Raw genomic sequence first — 20,390 nt, forward strand, 5'->3', positions numbered from 1 at the left:
TGGCTTTAACACATATCCTGGCTTAATTTAGCCAGGATTAGGGCTGAATCGGTTCCATGAAAGCTGAATTATCTTGAAGATTAGTTTAGCCAAATCAAGCCTTAAGTCAAATCCAGGCTTGACAAAGTCGGGTCCGTATAGCCTGGTTTATTCTGTTCCATGAACGCCAAGCCAGTTGACACCAGTTTTTTTTGTTGACGCGCAATAACCCCACATTTGCAAGACCACTTTGGTAGAGGTTTGGGTTGTGTAGTTACCTTGCCATCATGATGTAACTCCAAAGGTGGACAATAAATAAAAAATAATAACAATATGAACTATAGTGTTAACAGAGTGACAATGACATATCACATGAGTCATTGTGAAACAATTATGATTCATGGTCACACACTATTTTAGTAATCCTACTATAATTCTAGTAACCTCTGTGCGTTTGTAGTGGTGGTGTAGTGGTGGTGAAGCTACCCGGTTCTCCCCACTGGCTGGACCAATTGCTCTGATTTTGCACACAGCCATTGACCATTACCATCTGAACTTAACTGTGAAGCCGTTTTTCAATTTCATCAAATCTCAGCTTCTTATTAGCGTTTTTGTGTCAAACACTGTCGCCATGGTTACGGGGCTGCCCAGCTATGGGACGAACTGCCTCCCGGGTTGCCAGATCATGTGCGCATATCCCCCCACGGATGCGTCGACCGGGTATGGTCTAGTATAATTAATTTGATTATATCTTATTGTATTTATTTCATTTCATTTGAATGCAGGGTCATTAAAATGAGTCCATATACAAACACATGTGTTGAATTAACTGTGGAAAAACATGAAGAACAAGGCACTGGATTAAGTAAGCTTGGCTGTTAGCCTGCTCCTGACCAGGCTAACGTCACAGCTAAATTGCCATGGTAACTAAGGTAGGCTTGCTTCAATTCTCTTTCGTGAAATCTAGTCATGGCTAAACTTAGCCAGGGTGAACTGGCTAAACTAATCTTCAAGATAATTCAGCTTTCATGAAACCGATTCATCCCTAATCCTGGCTAAATTAAGCCAGGATAGGTGTTAAAGCCAGGCTTTAGCTCTAATTCACCTTTCGTGAAATGGGGCCCAGGCTGTACGGACCAGACTTTGTCAAACCTGGATTTGACTTAAATCCAGGCTTATTTAATTCTCCTTTCGTGTAATAGGCGGTGGGTTTGTCTGTGTGTACTACAGACTTGTATACAAGCACAATATATATTTAGATCTAAAATGGGGAAAGTCATACATACATGAAGTCATACATACATCAGACATTCAGGTTTTTATTACAGTATCACGAAACCTGAATGACCAACAATAATAAGCAAATTAGTCAGGAACTTTATTTAATAAAGATTATTAAATGCCAGGAATGTTTGTGTCAGCTTTAAAGAACCAAACCAGAGTTACTACTGTACATGCCATTGTCCATCATCATGTCACAACGTTAACAAACCTAGACCATTTTCCCCAAACATGCTTTACTTTTAAATATTTTGTTTAGGCAACTTTTTGCTAGGTATTTTTAAACACTGTTTCAATATGAATGGTATTCAAGAATATAGGCTGAGATCTACTTAAGTATACACTGCATACACACACTTGTATGTATGTATACAAACAAAGAAGCTGACCGGTATGGTCCTTTAATCACTTATAACCCTATAAACTTACTTGACCGGGGTCACCGAGGGCTTTAGACTTGGTCCACTCTTTTTTCCCCTCCACACCAAATCTCTCCACCAAAAATATCTGATCTACAAGCTCATCATGCGTCTCCATGCAAGCTTATAGATCTGCTATTTTCTCTGAAAGTTTGCCCCAGAATAGGGACTCTAGGGTTCATGACTATTTTCTTGCAAACTGAAAGAACTTCAGAGTCAGGTCTTCAGTCCTCAATGCAGTCAAGCCCTTGATGAATTAGTATTCTGCATTCAGTGGAAAATCTTTGTGGTTTGAGCCCCTGTAGTGAACAGAAGAGGAAGAGAGGAAGGTAGATTAGAATGAAGATTAGAGGTGCTACTGGGACACACCTTTAAATATAACACAAGCAGTGATTGATAAATGATTGAATATCAGTCACAAGCTCGCTCACGACGACCTGAGGGAGTGCCATGCCCGGCGTCGAGACGGTCAGATAGGCGTTGTCCAGAACCCCCCATCTGACCGATACGCCCGTATATAGGCAGAATGTATATGGAGACCATATACAGAGTCCAGAGCCACCGATCCAACCAATATCCAACATGCGCATATATGGTGGGACGGACCAACTTCAAACTTGGCGCGCTCATCACTCCCTCGAGGACTCGAGGGAGTGCGGTGCCCGGCATCGAGTTGCCAATTCGACCTAGCCTGGTTCCAGACCATAGACCCCGCCCACTCTCTGAGTGGACTGCTCCTCTTGGTCTGGTGGCATAATGTGAGCCTATGGCTTTTCACGGTCAAAGAAAAACCTGTCAAATCAGAGTCAGCGGTGGGGGCCAATCAGCGAATATCTGCTAAAACAAGCTGTGCGATGACGTCAGATGTAGGCGGATCCCTGGATCTCTTGTGATTGGTTTAGGGAAATTTGAACCCCCCCCTGGTAATCGCGAACACTGCAGCAAATGTCAGACTGACGCTCCATGCAGCTTCAGGCTGATAATCGGGCTAAATTCGACCGATATGCCCATACAGTATATAGGCACACAGTATATGGAGATCCAGTTGTCCAGAACCGCCGATCCAACCGATATACCCATATGGGCATACAGGCATATACTGTTGGCATTAGGGATCTCCGTATATTGGTATAAAAGGGACAAGACAGACAGATACAGCAATCTCCATATACAGCATGGGCATAAAAGGGCCACAGGCAGATACAGAGATCTCCATATAACGGGCACAAATACTGTATATGGGCACAAAAGGGACACAGAGGGGTACAACAGGTACGGTTACAAGAGGTATTGCATAACCGGGTGGGTCATGCATATACTGTATGGCATGCATTCTAAATTTGCATCGTTCCCGAGTAATAGTTCCTATTAAAATAAATTCTCGTCAGATGTTACATGCGCAAATACATCCACATCCATAAGGCATTATATCAATTATACAGTATTGTCAATATAACATTGTGTATATTATTTATTGTTCATTTTGGTACAGTACAGTATGTCCACTCACCAGTTCATGGGGAAACCTCTCCAGTTCCTGTTAAAACTCTGAATGGTCTTCATGTCTTCTTCACTCAACTTGAAGTCAAACACCTGAGAGAGAGACAGACAGAGAGAGAGCGAGACAGGAGGACAGACAGAGATGATCTGCAATAAGGAGCAGGAATCTCTTGTTATCACTGTACTTACTGTACAGTCGTCGGTGGCACACACTACAGGAGAATAATTCTCTCTAGTCTTAAATGATCTCATCACGTGATCACATGCTGAAGCAGATGTAAACAACATACTAAACTAAACTATCGGTGGTAACGGAGGAATGGTTGTGATATGTCTGGGAGGACACGTTATATAGACAGTCGTGTTCTTGCCGCATATTGACAAACCTCAGCTGTCCAATGCACCACAGGTTGTTTCGACCGGTAGCCGCGTTGTGAAAACGTTGTGCAAATCTTTGAATATATATAATTTCTAAAGACAAAATTGTTTTTTTAAAGATATTTTTTGGGGCTTTAATGCTTTTATTTGGACAGGACAATAGGCTGACAGGAAATAGGGAGAGATATGGGGGGGGAGACATACAGCAAAGGTCGTCGGGAACGGGAGTCGAACCCGCGGCATGCTGTCATGCTGGATTACCAGCTTATGTGGTATGCGCCTGGACCGCTAGGCCAGCGGACGCCCCTAACGGCAACATTTTTAACTAAAATCTTTGCTTCTGGGGGTCCCTGGGGGGGAGGGGGTCTGAGTTCAAATACATATAATTTTGGCTGGTCCTTGCCGTGGAAAAGTTTGAGCACCACTGATATAGCAACATAAGTTTTTCAGAAAGCTGATTTAGATGACATTTGTAGAATCGGCCCTCAGGTCTTAAAGGAATAAATAGGGAACACCTCTGTGATTTCAGGAGGGGGGGGGTTTCCAGCCCAAAATCTCCCCGTTTATCCTGTAGTATGAGCTAGGCTTTACACACACAGTGCAGCAGTCTGTTGCCCACATTGCAAGCAAGAGTAAAGACTACAAATGTCTGCACAATGGGAAGACAATATTCGGATAAAAGGATTTTCTTGTGAAAATTTGTTCCACAATGTGACTGCACGGTGAATTACCTGGAAATTCTCCTTGATTCGATGTGGTGTTACAGATTTGGGAATGGCGATCACATTCCTCTCGATATGGAACCGGATAAGAACCTTGTGTGGAGAAACAAAATAACTAAATTTAAAAATTGGTTATAGTGAACTCAGACTGACGTGAAATGACTGAAAATGTCCTTTGATTATGTTTCTGTAAAGATCCTTTGCATGAGGGATGTTATTAAGCTACACAGCTTCACGACATTGAGCAACTACTAAGAATGTGTTCTTAATCTTGCCTTGCCTGGTTAAATAAATAAAATAAAATGAACACTACCTCCTCAGAAGAAGTTTAGCCCTCTCATAGTTTAACTTATGTGTTGAGCTACAGAATGCGAGTTTAAATTTACTAGAGATGGGTAGGTGCCAGGACCTTGAGATTCCAGCTAGCTATATCCTATTGAGCACGATACCTAAGCATTTTTAAACCACATCCTTATTTTTGGCATGTCATTATAGGAAAACATTTTTTTTTTTTATGTATATATATTTTTTATATCTCAAGGTTTTTCTAAACTCTTCAGAAATTGCAGGTCTACAAGCTAACGATGCATCGTGATGCAACGTGTTTGGAGCTTGTAGATCGTCTATTTTCAAATAGCTAAAGAATAAAACAATCAATGAATTGGTTGGTTAGGGTTAGGTTAGACTTTTGCTGATTTATTACCAGAAACCTTTCGTTTGATAGCACATCAGTGAGCTGGACGCAATCCTATCTGGAGGGGAGAGACCAGGTGGTGGAGGTGAACGGAACCCTGTCCACCCCCCTCCATGTGAGCTGTGGCATTCCGCAAGGAAGCAAACTAGGGCCTTTACTGTTCCAAATATATGTAAACGACATCAGCTTTTGACTGCAACTTGTTCCTGTTCGCAGATGACTCGGCTCTGGGACAAGTTGCAGGTTGAAAAAGCCCTTAGCTCTGAACTCGGTAGAATCTGCACCTCGCTCGCTGATAACAAACTATCACTAGAAAATATTGTTCCTATAAAGAAACAATGTGGGCTTGCTTTAAAGCCAAAAAACTGTAGTTATAAAAAGTACAAATTCAGTTTGACCTGGTATCTCTGTCTTTGCGTTGTGTGTGGGTGTAGACGCGCCTCCGGTTGATCAGGTTGGGAGCACCTGTTATCATTCTCCTAATTGTCATCAGTTACACACCAGCTTGCATAGCTGATGGTAGTAAGGGGGGATGGAGGGGTATAGGGGGCAGGAGTGATGGGTGTGGGGTGCTCCCCCCTGGCTCCAGTGAGCTTGTAGATGAGCTATTTCCGATGGTTTCGGACACTGCGACACAAACTCTGGAGGAGCCCGGGATCGAACTGGGAACCTCGCAGTTGCCGCTGCCACCCTCTGTACTCACACTTTCCAAAAACTGTCAAGGTTTTCCCAAAATAGCAGATCTACAAGCTCACAACGCATCACAGTGTATATCAGCTTTTTTTGAATAGGCGAAGTATGACGGGGGGGTAGTGGAGTATGGGGTGTGTGTGTCTGTGTGTGGGGGGGGGGGGGGGGGGGGGGGGGGGGGGGGGTTTGGAGCTTGCAGTGTACAAACGTTTTAGCATCAAAATATACTTTGAGTACCAAAGTAAAAGTACTCAATGTTCAGAAAATAGCAGGTCTACAAGCTCATAACGCGTCACATTGTAGATCGGCTGTGTGTGGTTACTGTAGATTTTGTATTAATGATCAAACATGTAACGTAACTAAAGCTGTCATATGCTGTAATGGTAGTGGAGTAGAGGTAACAAAAATAGAAAGCAAAGTAAAAGTACCTCAAAATTGTATTGTGCATTGTAAGCGCTTGCATAGTACTTAAGTAAATGTACTTAGTTACTTTGCTGCACCACTGAGCAGCCAATGAATGACAGGCTAGCTTTCACCAGGTGTAATGATTGCTAGAGTGTGAAGAGACATGGGTTTATATTAAAGGTGTAGTGAAATGAAAAATATGTTTTTCACACTTTTAGAGCATATCCGTGGTCATCATATGGGCATACCTAACAATAGATGCCAAAAAAAATGAAAAAAAACATTTTTTGTGAATTTTTACATCTAAAGTCCCTAAAAAGCCAATCTTAATTACTTCCTGTAAACGAAAACGTGCTGCGTGATGACATAATACAGCCTTCACGAATATAAATGAATCTTGATTACATGCACCTGTTTGATTCCCATAGCTGCACGTTCTTCAAACACAGCTGATTTTAATTACAGAGATACTCCGTTTTGAATCTCATTGAAGATGAGTGTATTACTCATTTTAAACTTCATCTGCACACTAAAATATGTATTTGAAAACATTATAGGTTCGAAATAAGCCAGGTAGTAGCAAACGTGCTTCACTGGCCGTCTCTCTCTCACTTGTAAACAAACACTAGCCGTGTGCCAGCACGGCTGAAGTGATTGAGATCCAACGTCCCATAGCCTGAAGGGATGGGACCTTCTGATTGGTTTAGAGTCGTTGAGCCAACGTTTCGGGCTGAACCTTCAAAATAAAATGACCGAAAATGTCACTTCAGTGCGTCTTTAATGGTCTTAACTAAAAATGTATTCATCACACAGCTTAGATCTCCTCTGTCCTTCTTTCTCTAGGGGTTTTCAGTTGAAATAACATTGACTTTCCCATAGACTTTTTCGGGTGTTTAAAGTTAAATATTACAAAAACTACAAATTATTTCAAAAGGAAAAGTACAAGCACCCGTGCCCACATTAAGCTGGATTTTTTACAGTGTGGATGGAGTTTCTAAGTGAAAGTATGTAGGAGTAGTTAGGTGCCAAAGTTTTGTGGAGAATAATAAAGAAATACACCTGGTAAAAACTGAATCCATTCTCTTTGGGTCTAAATTTACAAAATTTAAAAAAAAAACTTTTATTTTTTCAGTTTGTATGATGTTTTGCATAGTAGTGTATATCTGTCTGTCATTAAATGTCTCTATGAATTGAGTACAAAGGACCCCAATGGAAACAAGCCATAGGCTTTCTTGGGTTTTAATCCGCTTATCTGACCTTGTATTGAACTGTACTTTCCTGTGCTTTTTTTCTGCAAACTGCTAATAAAGTATTCAATCAATCAATCGTTCTATTGTAAGGACAGACACTTTTAATTACTACTGTAGGCTGGCAGAGTTATTCAAGACGTTACCCTTTCAATTAGCTCTACTACCTGTGCTGGGGTTTTGTTGTACTTCTCAGCGATGGCCTTGATCTTGGGTTCCTCAAGCAGAGTAGGTTCATCGGGTTGAGCCCTTTTATATCCAAAATGACACACCATAGCTTAGCAGATCAGGGTGTACTATAGCATAAAGCATAACAATTTGACATTACACAACATGTTTAGCCAATCCTTTATTCGCTATATCTCACCAAGGTCTGGTAGGGGACCCCAGGGGGCTGTAGGCTGTGACTGAGATATCCTGTGAGCGGCAGTAGTTGATCAACTTCTCCTGTGTCAGATATGGGTGGCACTCAATCTAGAGAGACACACACACTCAATTTCATTAACGTGGCATGCTCTTTCATCCTGACTGATAAGAGTTGAAATGACTCTTCCATATTGGCCTGTTTTAAAGAGTGTTGAATTGCACCTGGTTGGTGGCCGGCCTGTACTTGAGGCCTGGCTTGTTTAGAATGGCTTCCATCTGCGCCTTGTTGAAGTTGGAGATACCGATGGCTCTAACCAAGCCAGCATCCACCAGCTGCTCCATTGCCTGGACAAACAGAATGCTGGAATTAGCAGAGGGTCCTGCTTTTAAACACAATGGTTCCTTAAAGGGGCACTAGAATATTGAGCAACTAGATGTCGCATTTGAAACACCTCTGTTGTGTAAGATTTGTTATTTCTCTGTCACCTCTATAAGGCACTGGTAGGAAAAGTAGCAATCATGTAGTTTGTAACATTGTAATGCGATGGGTGCCCTAAGAATGATATTTAGGGTACATTCATGTTATTTATTTTATTTATTTTTAAATATATATATATTTTTAAATATTGTATTTTGTATTTTGTTTATTTATTTGGGGGGGGGGGGGGTACACACTTTTATTCCACACATTTGTTTTCATCTTCAGTTAAAAAGTAGTGGTGTCTTTCCATCATGCAATGATGCTTCCACGTGTGTGAAGGCAGTTCACTCATTCCCTTGCCCACACTTCCTCCCAAACTCACACATTCACTCACCCCTTAACTTTATAATAGTACAACAATACTCTTTACTGTTTACCTCCCAGGTGTCCAAGATGTTGCTGCCATCAGGAATGACCTTGCCGTCCTCATCAAGAGGAAATAGGGAATCTCCTGGCTGCACGTGTAGAAAAAAATAAACACAAGCAGGAAGTCAGAGCAAGAGATTAAGCTGACAGGGATGTTAAGAAAATAAAAATATATAAAAACAAAATGGCCCGTCAACTGGTCATTTTGCATTTTTCCCTTATTGACCTAAGATATAACAGCCCAGGGGAAGACAGTAAAACTGTACTGTAGCAGATAGTAGGACTCACTCCTAGGCCACCACTGAGTAGCCTACATTTCTTATATCATTCATTATAATTTTGCCTGTAGCATGGAATATTTATTTGTAACTTTGTTTCGATAAGTGCTCCATGAATACAGTTTATTATTAGTAGTAGTATTATTACCACTACATCTTCACCACTACTGTATATTGTAACATGCCGGGGTGATGCTGTTGCCATGTTATGTAGTGTATCAGGGAACTTTGTCTGATCCACAGACATCCAGTTATCAATATCATCCAAATCCACAGATTTCTGCTAGACCCTGCATCTAGGTTGCACTTAGGAGCAGATATTATGGGCTGCAATTAGCCTGAATCGCCACATGGTGTCACTGTTGAACCGAAATACCTGACCCTTTTCACTCTAGAGCAGTGGCATAAAGACAAATGTTAAATAATTAATGTTCTAAAATGTTTAAGTTTAAGTTTTGATTACCGTAATAATGTAGGTTGCGAAACGGAACACACACAATTGGCTTGTTAAGTGGGGGATAGCCTCCTGCAGGTGCACCCACTAGATTTACATCACTGATGTGATGCATGTGCTCAATGTACTCAAATGCAGGAGGTCAGACTCTTGGAATTAGCAGAGGGTCCTGCTTTTAAACACAATGGTTCCTTAAAGGGGCAATAGAATATTGAGCAACTAGATGTCGCATTTGAAACACCTCTGTTGTGTAAGATTTGTTATTTCTCTGTCACCTCTATAAGGCACTGGTAGGAAAAGTAGCAATCATGTAGTTTGTAACATTGTAATGCGATGGGTGCCCTAAGAATTATATTTAGGGTACATTCTACGGTTCACACAATTGGCTTGTTAAGTGGGGGATAGCCTCCTGCAGGTGCACCCACTAGATTTACATCACTGATGTGATGCATGTGCTCAATGTACTCAAATGCAGGAGGTCAGACTCTTGTCAGGTCAACTGGGTACATTTCATAAGAAACCCAGAACTTTCTCTGAGAAGATACAGACTTCCTTTTTGCTGTAATTCTATGAACTTGCTGGTACTCACATTGAAATTGACAATAGTAAATAAATACAATTTTTTACAAAGATTGTTTGGGGAAACAATGACTGATACTCAACATATTTTGTATATTAAGAAAATACAACACTACTGTTCTCAGAAGTATCTTGTTACAAATGATATGGGCATTTCTTCAGGCCTGTCAAATACATATTATAAAATACTCAAAAGCCATGGAAATACGCCTTTCAAATACATACACACTGCCCATCTCTGGACAGAAGTGGGTTGCTACCATACCTGGAAGCCCATAGGAAAATGGACCAAATAGAGGTCCAGGTAGTCCAGTTGGAGATCCTTGAGAGTCTTCTCACACACACCCCTCACCAGGGAAGGAATGTGGAAGGTGCACCACAACTACATAAAAGAAATCACGAGTTTATAGTTTCAAATTTTCTTAAGGTGGGAGGACATGTACATGTTAACAGTATTCCCTCGCAGTCGAAGCTTGTCACTCCACGGGAGACTATGACATCTTGTCTCCTGACTGGGGCATTTTCAATTAAACAATGTCTCTATTCAATCAGATCAGCGAGTAGCGCATCAAGCAGTGCAAACTGGCTGCAAAGCAATTCTCCCTTAGTGGAATATAAAAATAACCTTGAAACTTGGAAATTAGAGGGAATAAAATGTGGTTTAATTTATATCATCATAATAGCATAAAAGTAGTTTAGAACGATCTTACACAATAAAAGATTTTTATGCTGCATTTTTATTTCTCTATTTTATTCCTTCAAAGTTCAAGGTTATCTTTATATCCCACTAAGGTGTCGTTTCTACCCACGATTCTCTATCTGAATCAACAAAACACATGCTGAAATTTGTAACAAAAGGCAGCAGAGAAAAACACTGCCTGACTTAAACAAAATCCAGGCTTAAACATGTTTTAGCCTGGATTAAAAAGTAGTCAGAATTAGAGTAAGCCTCAAATTCTCTGGATGTTTGGTATATTCACAGTATGTATAATACTTTAGAGGTGAAATGGGATCAAACCTGGAAGTGCAACCATAATACAGTACAATACATTATAATAGCGAAGTAACTATTAATAAGGTAGACCTTTACTTATTTAGTACAATACATCAGGAGGTTCTATTTAAAACAAAAACATAACAAGGCTTTGTGTTTTTCTTTATTGGGACAACCAGAGGAGCGGAGAGAAATCGGGACCATAAGTACCTCACCATCTCTAGGTACAGTTACTGTTCCTTTGGCTATACTATACTACAGTATGGTGGAACATGCCTGTCTTGGATATCAAACAAAAACTAAAAAGGAAAACATAAGACTCACTTGTTCTTGTTTGAAAATGCTGCTCATCATGCTATGTATACATACTGTAGGTGACACTTGCACATTGATTGATCCAGTTGCTTTGTACATCTGCACATGGTCACTTTGCACATTTGGGTATTGCTGTTTTTTATCAGAATTGAATGCACACAGAAACATTGCTTAATGTGCCTATCTACAGTATCTAAGACAAGTCCCTAAGTGTTAGCGTATATCCCTACCACTGTATATTTGTATATTATTTTGTCATTCTATTCTATTTCTTATTTTCTTGTTTCAATATTTGTATTCGTTATATGTATGTAGTACAATCTGCAGGACAAGTCCCAACAACATTTCACTGCTTGTACCTGTATACTGTCAGTGACAAATACAACTTGAATCTTGAATCTATCTCATGGACATGTACAGATAAGGAAACCCCAAAAGAATAAGCAGGACTGCTAGGATAATCCACCGAATATTTACTATTACTATTTATTAATTATTTAAATACTTATCTTTTACCATAAGCCTCTTTTTAGCTTCATATGGGTCTGTCTATTTTGCTGTGCCTGCACTGTCCTTACAGAAAGTGAGTTTCTGATTTGATTTGATTTGGCATGACTCCTAATTTCATCTAGGTGTGCACAGCTTTGGTGCTCCCACATGAGCACATGTTCACACAATATACTGCATTCTGTACAACTCACCTTACTGACAATGAACAGCTCCTCTCGTTTGACCAGGCCTTGGTCCATCATGGCGTGGATTCCAGCACCCACTTCCTCTTCGTTCTCATAGACGTATGCACAATCTATGTGCCTGTAGCCAGCAGAGATGGCCTCCGTGACGGCCTCTTTGACCTTTCCCGGCTCTGCCTGGAATCATTAGAATATAAGGAAATGACACAGATTCATATCAGCTTGTGTAGATCATACACAGTAAAATACCATGGTAATTTAACTCTGAGAGTTGCAGGTCCATGTGCGTCCATGTTTACTCTCACATAGAGTTAAAATAACAGATTTTACTGTGTAGCAGTGAGTATCTGTTGTCTCTAGTCTACTGTTCTATGTTTGTGTAATCTTGTTTTGTTTTGTGAGGCAGTGGTGGCAGTATTCAGTTTGAAATCATATTCTTTGTTTAGAATGTGTAAATGTTATAATAAACGCAGAAAATCAGTTAATCTATAGATTGTACACAGTGATGCATTTAGCAAATGAAGTGAATCTGATAGTGGATTCAAATGTACTTTGTACTGAATTTCAAAAATTCTGGTTATCAGACAATAAGTTGTCACTCCATCTGTGTTCAACGTAATTTTGATTACGCCTGCACATATTGATACTACAGCATGCCTAAGATCTTAAAAAATAACTTGTAGACCTCCCCGAACCCCTTAGTTAGGTTGATTCTTAAACCCAGAACATGTCCTCCCTGTTTATTTCATTAGCCTCGGGTGGTTAAGCGGGTGGGTCAGAGTGGAGGAGAAAGTTGCACTTATCCAAATGTACCAGCTAGTCCTGGGGGGGGAGTCATCCGGATCCTCTAGGCTGTGACCCCCCAAAATCATCATATTTGAACTGGGGACCCCCCCTCATCATATTTGAACTGGGGACCCCCCCCCCCAATTTGGTATTAAAAAAGTCATTAAATTGTCATTTTAGAAATGTGTAGATACAATGTCGCACATTAAGCTAATCATCTGGGGACCCCCAAAAATAATGTGGGGACCCCCCTGGGTGTCTCGACCCCCAGTTTGGAAACCACTGCTCTCACACACACACATATATATATGAAAATAGCCGATCTACAAGCTCACAAAGCGTCGCGAATGCAACACTTTGCGAGCATGTAGATCTGCTATTTTCAAATAGCCAATGTACTAGTCTGTGCTACTGCTCATGTAGCCTAGTTGCTTCTTTTGGGCTTGTTTTCATAGAACTGACTGCTTATTTCTCTCATGCAAGAGAGCCTAGTCAGCCTACGTGAAACATCACACTTTTGCGGATTCCCCTGTATTGCACGTTTAGATGGAGAAGCGAGGCTGTGCGTTTTCAAAGATGTTCAGCCTGAAAGGTGGTTTCACTTTGGATTAGGGTTGCACTTAACTTTCATAGCCTAAGCATAAGACTATTTTTGTTGTTGATACAAATGATCTAAGTGAAACACTGTACTTTTACTTCTACTCAACTACATCTCAGAGGTAAATATTGTACTTTTACTCAACTACAATTATTTGAAAACTTTAGTTACTTGTTACTTTGTAGATATACATTACATTATAAAACATGCATTTACCACTTTAGCCCTATTTCATACCTACAAGCAAACGTGTTGTGAGCTTGTAGATCTGCTATTTTCAAACATTTTAGTGCTTTTACTTTTGGTACTCTAAGTACATTTTGATACCAATACTTTTGTACTTTTACTTGAATTCCGGACATTTACTTGTAACAGAGTACTTCTACATTGCAGTATTTATACTTTTACTTAAATAAAACATTTGAGTACTTTACAACCAGACAGACACCAGTGCTCGCGCGCGCGCGAGCACACACACACACACACACACACACACACACACACACACACACACACACACACACACACACACACACACACACACACACACACACACACACACACACACACACACACACACACTTTATATTGGTAGCCAACCAATGAACCTCTCTGTGGAGTTATTTTTGTTGCATTGGAATGGCTAAGATTTTATTTTAAAGACAACTTTTACATTTTGTGCTGCAGATTGGGGCAAAAAAAGCCTGCCTGGTCAATAAAAAGTAAATCAATCAATAAATACGTAAATGCCCATGTTACAGCTTGAAAATAAAAGTCCCCTTTGATGTGAATTTCTACTGGTGACTGTAAATATGAACAAGGCTTAGTGGTAAATACCATGCTGTAAATATGATGGACCGTGTCAGTAATCTATTGACATAAATGTGCAATAAGTCAATAGGCACCACTGATACATGAGGCTCATTGAACAAACAATGAATACAAGTGAAGTACTGGACTTACCCTCCACGTCCCTAGGCCCACCACAGGCATCTTTGCTCCGGTGTGGAGCGTGACAGACGGTATCATGATGTCGGTTTGCTGCTGCTGTAGAACTCCACTGGTGAGTTGCAGGATCAGTGAAGCAGCCTCTAATCTTTCTGCCTCTCACAGACCTCTCTGCATGTAAAAGCTGGGATTTCAAATGTGCCTGAACAGCAGAGAAAAAGAGAGAGAGAGAGAGAGAGAGTGAGAGTGAGTGGGTGGATTGCAACCCACTTATGTAGTCAATAGTGGTAAACAGAAGAGTGGGACGGGTCTGTGGTAAGTCATGCCCCAAAGCCGGCAACCAGGGAGGGACATGACTCAGCACTTTTTAGGGTCATATATCTCAGTGATTTAATATGTAGAGGCATTCTCTACATGGTTATATAATGCTGAATTGTATTCATTTTGAAAGATGAGTGCTAGCGAAATAGTCTGTGTTAAATTGATTTTAAACATTTGACACATGACATCTGAGGTACCCTGACACATTTTCTGAACCAGAGTGCCTAGTGTGTGCGTCCCACCAGATTGCAATGTCCAACCTTTTCTGCTCTAATGATAAATCATCTTATTAGTTGTCTCAGGCTGGCAGAGATAAATAAATAATAGCCAGACAGGCACACACAGCAGTCCACTTTGCAAAACTGAAACAAGAATTGGAAACTGCCTGCTATAGTGATAGAAGAAAGTTTCAATAGCCTGACATATGCCAACTAACTAAGACTTAGACAGGGGCCATTTTCGAATTGCAAAAGTACAAGCAAGCACATGTGATTGATATGGGCACATTTCCTACTAATGATGACTCAACCAGGTAAACCGGTACAGTTTCCCTTGAAATTCTAACTCACATTTCTGTGGAAGTTCTTGACATCCGACTTCCAAGTAACTGACAACATTGATGCGTCTTAACGCATCAATGCAACCTGAGACAGGCTTTATTTGAGCCTGTAACTAAATACAGGCTCAAATAAAAGCCTGTATTTACCTTGATGTACTAAAACCTCCCTTAAAGTCATGAGTTGAAGTTCCTTTCTGTTGTCATGCACATTAACAGTATCCACCATCGATAAAATAAAATATAATACAAATCTTCACTTTCCTACATTACTAAATGCATGGTCAGGGACCACATGCAATACCTCCACGGACCACCAGTTAAAAACCCATGATCATGTAGGCAACAGTGTAGTCAGTAGTTAATAATTATGGGATTCAATGGGTTTCCCACATGTAAGTTTAGAACACTGTCCATTCTGCTACCACTACAGACACTACACTGTGCATTTAGCAAGACTAACTACAGTAATGTTCTAATCAATGTGGAAAGCAAAACATCGGACATATTATCAGTTTTAAATGTCATGTTGTTGTATTTGATGGGGAGGGTTAGGGGTGTCAAGATAACACTAATTTCAGGACACATACATGATGTTGGGCATATGATATCGATATGATACATTATTAATGTTCTTTTCTCATGTATCATCAACATTGGCCATCATCTTTAGTTTAAGATAACAATTATAAAGCACTTTAAAAAAAAAACAATTACAAAGTGCTTTGTACACACAAATAAATACATTTATGCAAGCTTAAGGGAGAAGTGAAGTTCTCACTAACTATAAACCCATTGTTTCAGAGGACAGATAGGCACTAATATAACAACTAGACGCGTGGCAATTCCGGGGAAATTGCAGAGTGTGGTTGCGCCGACGCCGGTCGCGGCCGCCGGGACTCGAGGAATAGGCCGGGAGGAATAACGTCGGAGGCTGCGCCAATTACATTGTCACGTCTCTCATGAGATCGCTTGCGTTTCATTTTGAAAGGATCGATCCACCCCGAAATAATGTTTTTGCATTAAACGGTTACATTTTGCGCATTTGTGGCGCCCCCTATGGGTCAAAGTGGAAATGCTTTTGGGAATTTGTTGAGTAAACCACCCTCGACATGTGATTTGAATTTGGGATTGACCGGACGTTTCGTTCGTGATTTCTGGCATTTTTGGTAAAACGGGCCCCTCCCGCTAACTTTGGAAGCCATTTACGGACGAACGGTAAGGTCTATGAAAATGCCGTTTGGATATGTTTACCGCATGGGCTCAGAGATCATGTGTACCGATTTGTGTGAGATTTGGAAAAAAATTGTAGGAAAAGGAGCAAAAAGTGTGTTTTGAAGAAAATTCAAAATGGCGGAAAATCTATCCTGACGCAAATGGGCGTGGCCTATATGGGGAGCTGCGTAATGACCCAAGGAATCCAGGGAAAAATATTTTTTTATTTTACGACCTACGGTTCAAGAGTTATAGGCCAAAAGGTAAAGTGGGCTGTTATAGCGCCACCATGTGGCCGACTGGTGTGATTATTTTCATAATAATTTCGCAAAAAACTATTAACCTCCCCTCCAAATCTTGTAACTGTAGCCCTTACGGTTTCCGAGAAAAAAATACTTGAATGGGAGTTTTTGCAATTCCCATTAAAGTGGATGGGGAAATTTAATGCAGAAATAAATCAATATCAAAAAATCTATCCTGACGCAAATGGGCGTGGCCTATATGGGGAGATGCGTAGTGACCCAAGGAATCCAGGTGAAAAGAAATTTTGATTTTCGGACCTACGGCTCAAGAGTTACAGGCCAAAACGTAAAGGGGGCTGTTATAGCGCCACCATGAGGCCGAATGGTGTGATATTTTTTTCAATAATTTCGGACAATATTATGAATTATCCCTCCAAATCTGATAACTCTAGCTCTTACGGTTTCTGAGAAAAAAATACTTGAATTTGAGTTTTTTCACTTTTCCATTAAAGTGGATGGGGACATTTAATGGCACTAATAAATTAATATCAATTAAACTATTCAACCAATCTCTTAGCCCTATACACGCGCACGATTCCCGATTTAGACGGTCATTTTGATATATGGCACAACATTGGGGGATGAAAACTGTGGGAGGAGATGCGCTGTAAAGTATTGTTTATCTATAAAGAAATAAAGAAATAAATAAAGAAATAAAGTGTATAGAGTACTATAGTCTGGTTGCCCTGTTGGGCAACCACACTAAATATAAATAATATAACACTGCATAACTATAAATTCCACAAACCTCATATTTTTGTCATCTGGACTTTACGAACCAAGTGCAGACTAGTTATTTACAACAGCTAAAAACAAATCTATAATACCAGATACAGTATAATACCATGTAAACAATCTTAGATTAGATGTACTGTAGGCCTATTTGAGAGTGCAGAGGCATAACTCCTTTGGCATGTCACATTAACGAGCGTTAACGAGCATCAGCTGACACACAATTAACACCTCCCCTCTGCAGTGCTTTAAACTGAAAGTGACTGGTGTCTGTTTTATTCTCTCCAAAATATCTCGAATATGATGGAAGATGTGATTCATAATTACTGTGATTATGATAAGCTTTACATTTCGTATCATACACCATAGAACTATAACTTTCACCGGCAAAAAAAATAAAGAAAAGAAAAATTATTTAAAAAATATTACGATGCAGTATGACATCTTGACAATACCTATCGTCACATTTTAATACCACGATAGGCTATATCGTTGGACAATATATCGTATATAACTCCAATAGGCGGGGAGGGTTTAGTCTTTTTTTTTTAATCACTTGGGGAGGGTCATTGATTTTTTTTTTAGTCAAAGGGAGGGTCATGGCATTTTAGATAAGGGCACATACATTTTCTCCAGGGGTACCCCCTTCTTTAAAAATCGACCTGTCCCTTACTTTGTAGATTTGGATTATTATTACAAAACATACATTACCCACTTCAGCCCTATATACATTTCGGCCATTTGAAAATAGCTAATCTATAAACTCACTATGTGTGAAATGGGACATTCTGCATAATGAGTACTTTCTACTTTTGGTACTGCAAAAGTACCAAAAGTAAAAGTACTCATTGTGCAGAATGTCCCATTTTACAAGTTCAAAATGTATTAAAAATATTATGAAAATAGCCGATCTACATGTAGATCAACTATTTTCAAAATATTTTTAATACATTTTGCTCACAATGCATGCGAGACATTGTGAGCTTGTAGATGGCTATTTTCAAAATATTTATAGATCTGCTATTTTCAAATGGCCGATATACATATGGGCTTAAGTGGTTAATGTATGTTTTGTAAATCAAAATCTACAAACTAACTAAAGTTTTCATATAATTATAGTGGAGTATGTTAAATAAATAGATGCTAATTGCTCATTAGGGAAATGTAAATTGGCTCCAGCTGGCATCAGAGGCTGGCATATTTTCCTCGTATAATGTTGTGAATTTTGGTCTGTAGGCTATATATGTCAGTAGCCTTGGATCAAGACTATCAGGTATTTTATCGCGTCTGACTTTTACTTTCATATCTATGATAGTCTTGGGCTGCACCCCCAAATTGTCACTGTACATCCGCGCGGAAAGCCCGTACTTCTCCGTACATGTACAAAAAAAAAATATTAAGTTCTGACCCTGTAGCCCCGGATGTTAACTCGACATCAGGAGCCCGTGTGCACTGTATTAGCCCGTATGTTTCAATAGATATGTGTTTTAATCCCGTCTGTGTCGGATTCTGTCGGAAGTTTCCTGTTCCTCAATGGGTGGTAGTGACGGGGCGCATCGGCTGAAAGCCGGTATTACACTCAATGTAAACAGGAAGTAAACGAGGGGACCAAATGGCGTTCGGGCACAGACGGGATTAATCACATATCTATTGAAACATACGGACTAATACATTGCACAAAAAATCCGAATGCCGAGTAAACATTTGGGGCAACCGGTTAAACACCTTATACTTGCATTTATGCATGTTCGGAGAAATACGGACTTTACTGGTGAAAGTTCAGGTCATTCTGGGGTGTGCAGCCCAAGACTATCATATATGCAAATGTCAAAATCTATTAAAAAAAAATACATCTGATTGTCTTGATCCAAGCCAAGGCTAGTATGTCAGTATACGCTACGCTACACGTGATCATGATACAGCTCTGCATTACATTTATACTGAAACATACGAACTACACTTTGCATACTCCCAACAACGTTTATCCATGACTACTTTAGTACACAAAGAAATAATACATAATAAGAAAAGACTGGAAAAGATCTGGAAATACGTACAGCTTCCGTCATTTGTCCAACCAATGTTACGTGGGGACGTCCGGTCGTGGATTTCGAAATAAGAGCTTAGTTGACGAGTGGTACTTTAATACCAGAATGGCTCTGGTACTTACGATTGTTTGTTAGCAGTCCTAATACATTTTTCTAAAAAAAAAAATATTAACATTTATTTAAAATAATAAACCACAAATACACAGTAGGCTACTGCAGGCCTACCAGACAAAAGTTTGGTCACACCCAGTGGTGTAAAAAGTACTCACATCTTCTAAAAGTATCAATACTGCAATAGTTACTCTTTAAAGTCAATAATTCAAAATTTACTTGAGTAAAGTACAAAAGTATTGGTATCAAAATGTACTTACAGTACCAAAAGTAGAAGGTACTCATTGTGCAGAATGTCCCATTTCACAAGTTTTCAAATGTATAACTTTTATTTAGAAAATAGCAGATCTACAAGCTCACAATGCGTCCATCGTGATATATTGTGAGCTTGTAGATTGGCTATTTTCAAATGGCCAAAATGTATATAGGGCTATGATATAGGGCTGAAGTGGTATGTTTTGTAATAATAATCAAAATCTACAAAGTAACTAGTAACCAAAGTTTTCAAATAAATGTTGTAGAGTAAAAGTACAATATTTGGATCCGAGATCAGTGGAGTAGAAGTATTGGATATTAGATATACAAAAAAGTACAAATATCTCAAAATTGTACTTAAGTACAGTACTTAAGTAAATATAGTTAGTTAGTTTCCACAACTGGAAGACACCTTCACAGTGGCTCAGGGGTAGAGTAGCCAGTAGAGCGGCCGGATGGCAACCACTACGTTCCCAGTTCGATCCCGGGCTTCCACAGAGTTAGTGTGTCCTTGAGCAAGACATTGAACCCCGAATTGCTCTGGACCCGATGAGCAGGTTGGTGCCTTGCATGGTTTCCTCCGCCATCGCTATGTGAATGGGTGAATGTAATGCACAATCTATTTAAAGTGCTTTGGATAAAAATGCACTATTTACTTTTACTCCACTACAATTATTT

General features: G+C 39.8%; 1 protein-coding gene across 1 annotated transcript; it reads right to left on the minus strand.

Annotated features, from left to right (window-relative positions):
- Window positions 1-1,212: 1,212 nt before the first annotated feature.
- Window positions 1,213-19,369, minus strand: LOC311039542 (aldo-keto reductase family 1 member B1-like). The gene is made up of 11 exons (XM_084049485.1): window positions 19,356-19,369; window positions 14,188-14,374; window positions 11,850-12,017; window positions 10,105-10,221; window positions 8,540-8,617; window positions 7,904-8,026; window positions 7,683-7,789; window positions 7,483-7,564; window positions 4,289-4,372; window positions 3,190-3,272; window positions 1,213-1,978 (listed from the first exon to the last, which is right to left on the minus strand). Exons 2-11 carry the CDS (start codon window positions 14,251-14,253, stop codon window positions 1,936-1,938), a joined length of 951 nt encoding a protein of 316 aa, XP_083905611.1. The 5' UTR covers window positions 14,254-14,374; window positions 19,356-19,369; the 3' UTR covers window positions 1,213-1,935.
- Between the last annotated feature and the right edge of the window lie 1,021 nt (window positions 19,370-20,390).

The sequence above is a fragment of the Gymnoscopelus microlampas genome, assembly GCF_963454915.1.
Source record: "Gymnoscopelus microlampas genome assembly, chromosome: 23".
In the NCBI taxonomy this organism is placed as follows: Eukaryota; Metazoa; Chordata; class Actinopteri; order Myctophiformes; family Myctophidae; genus Gymnoscopelus; species Gymnoscopelus microlampas.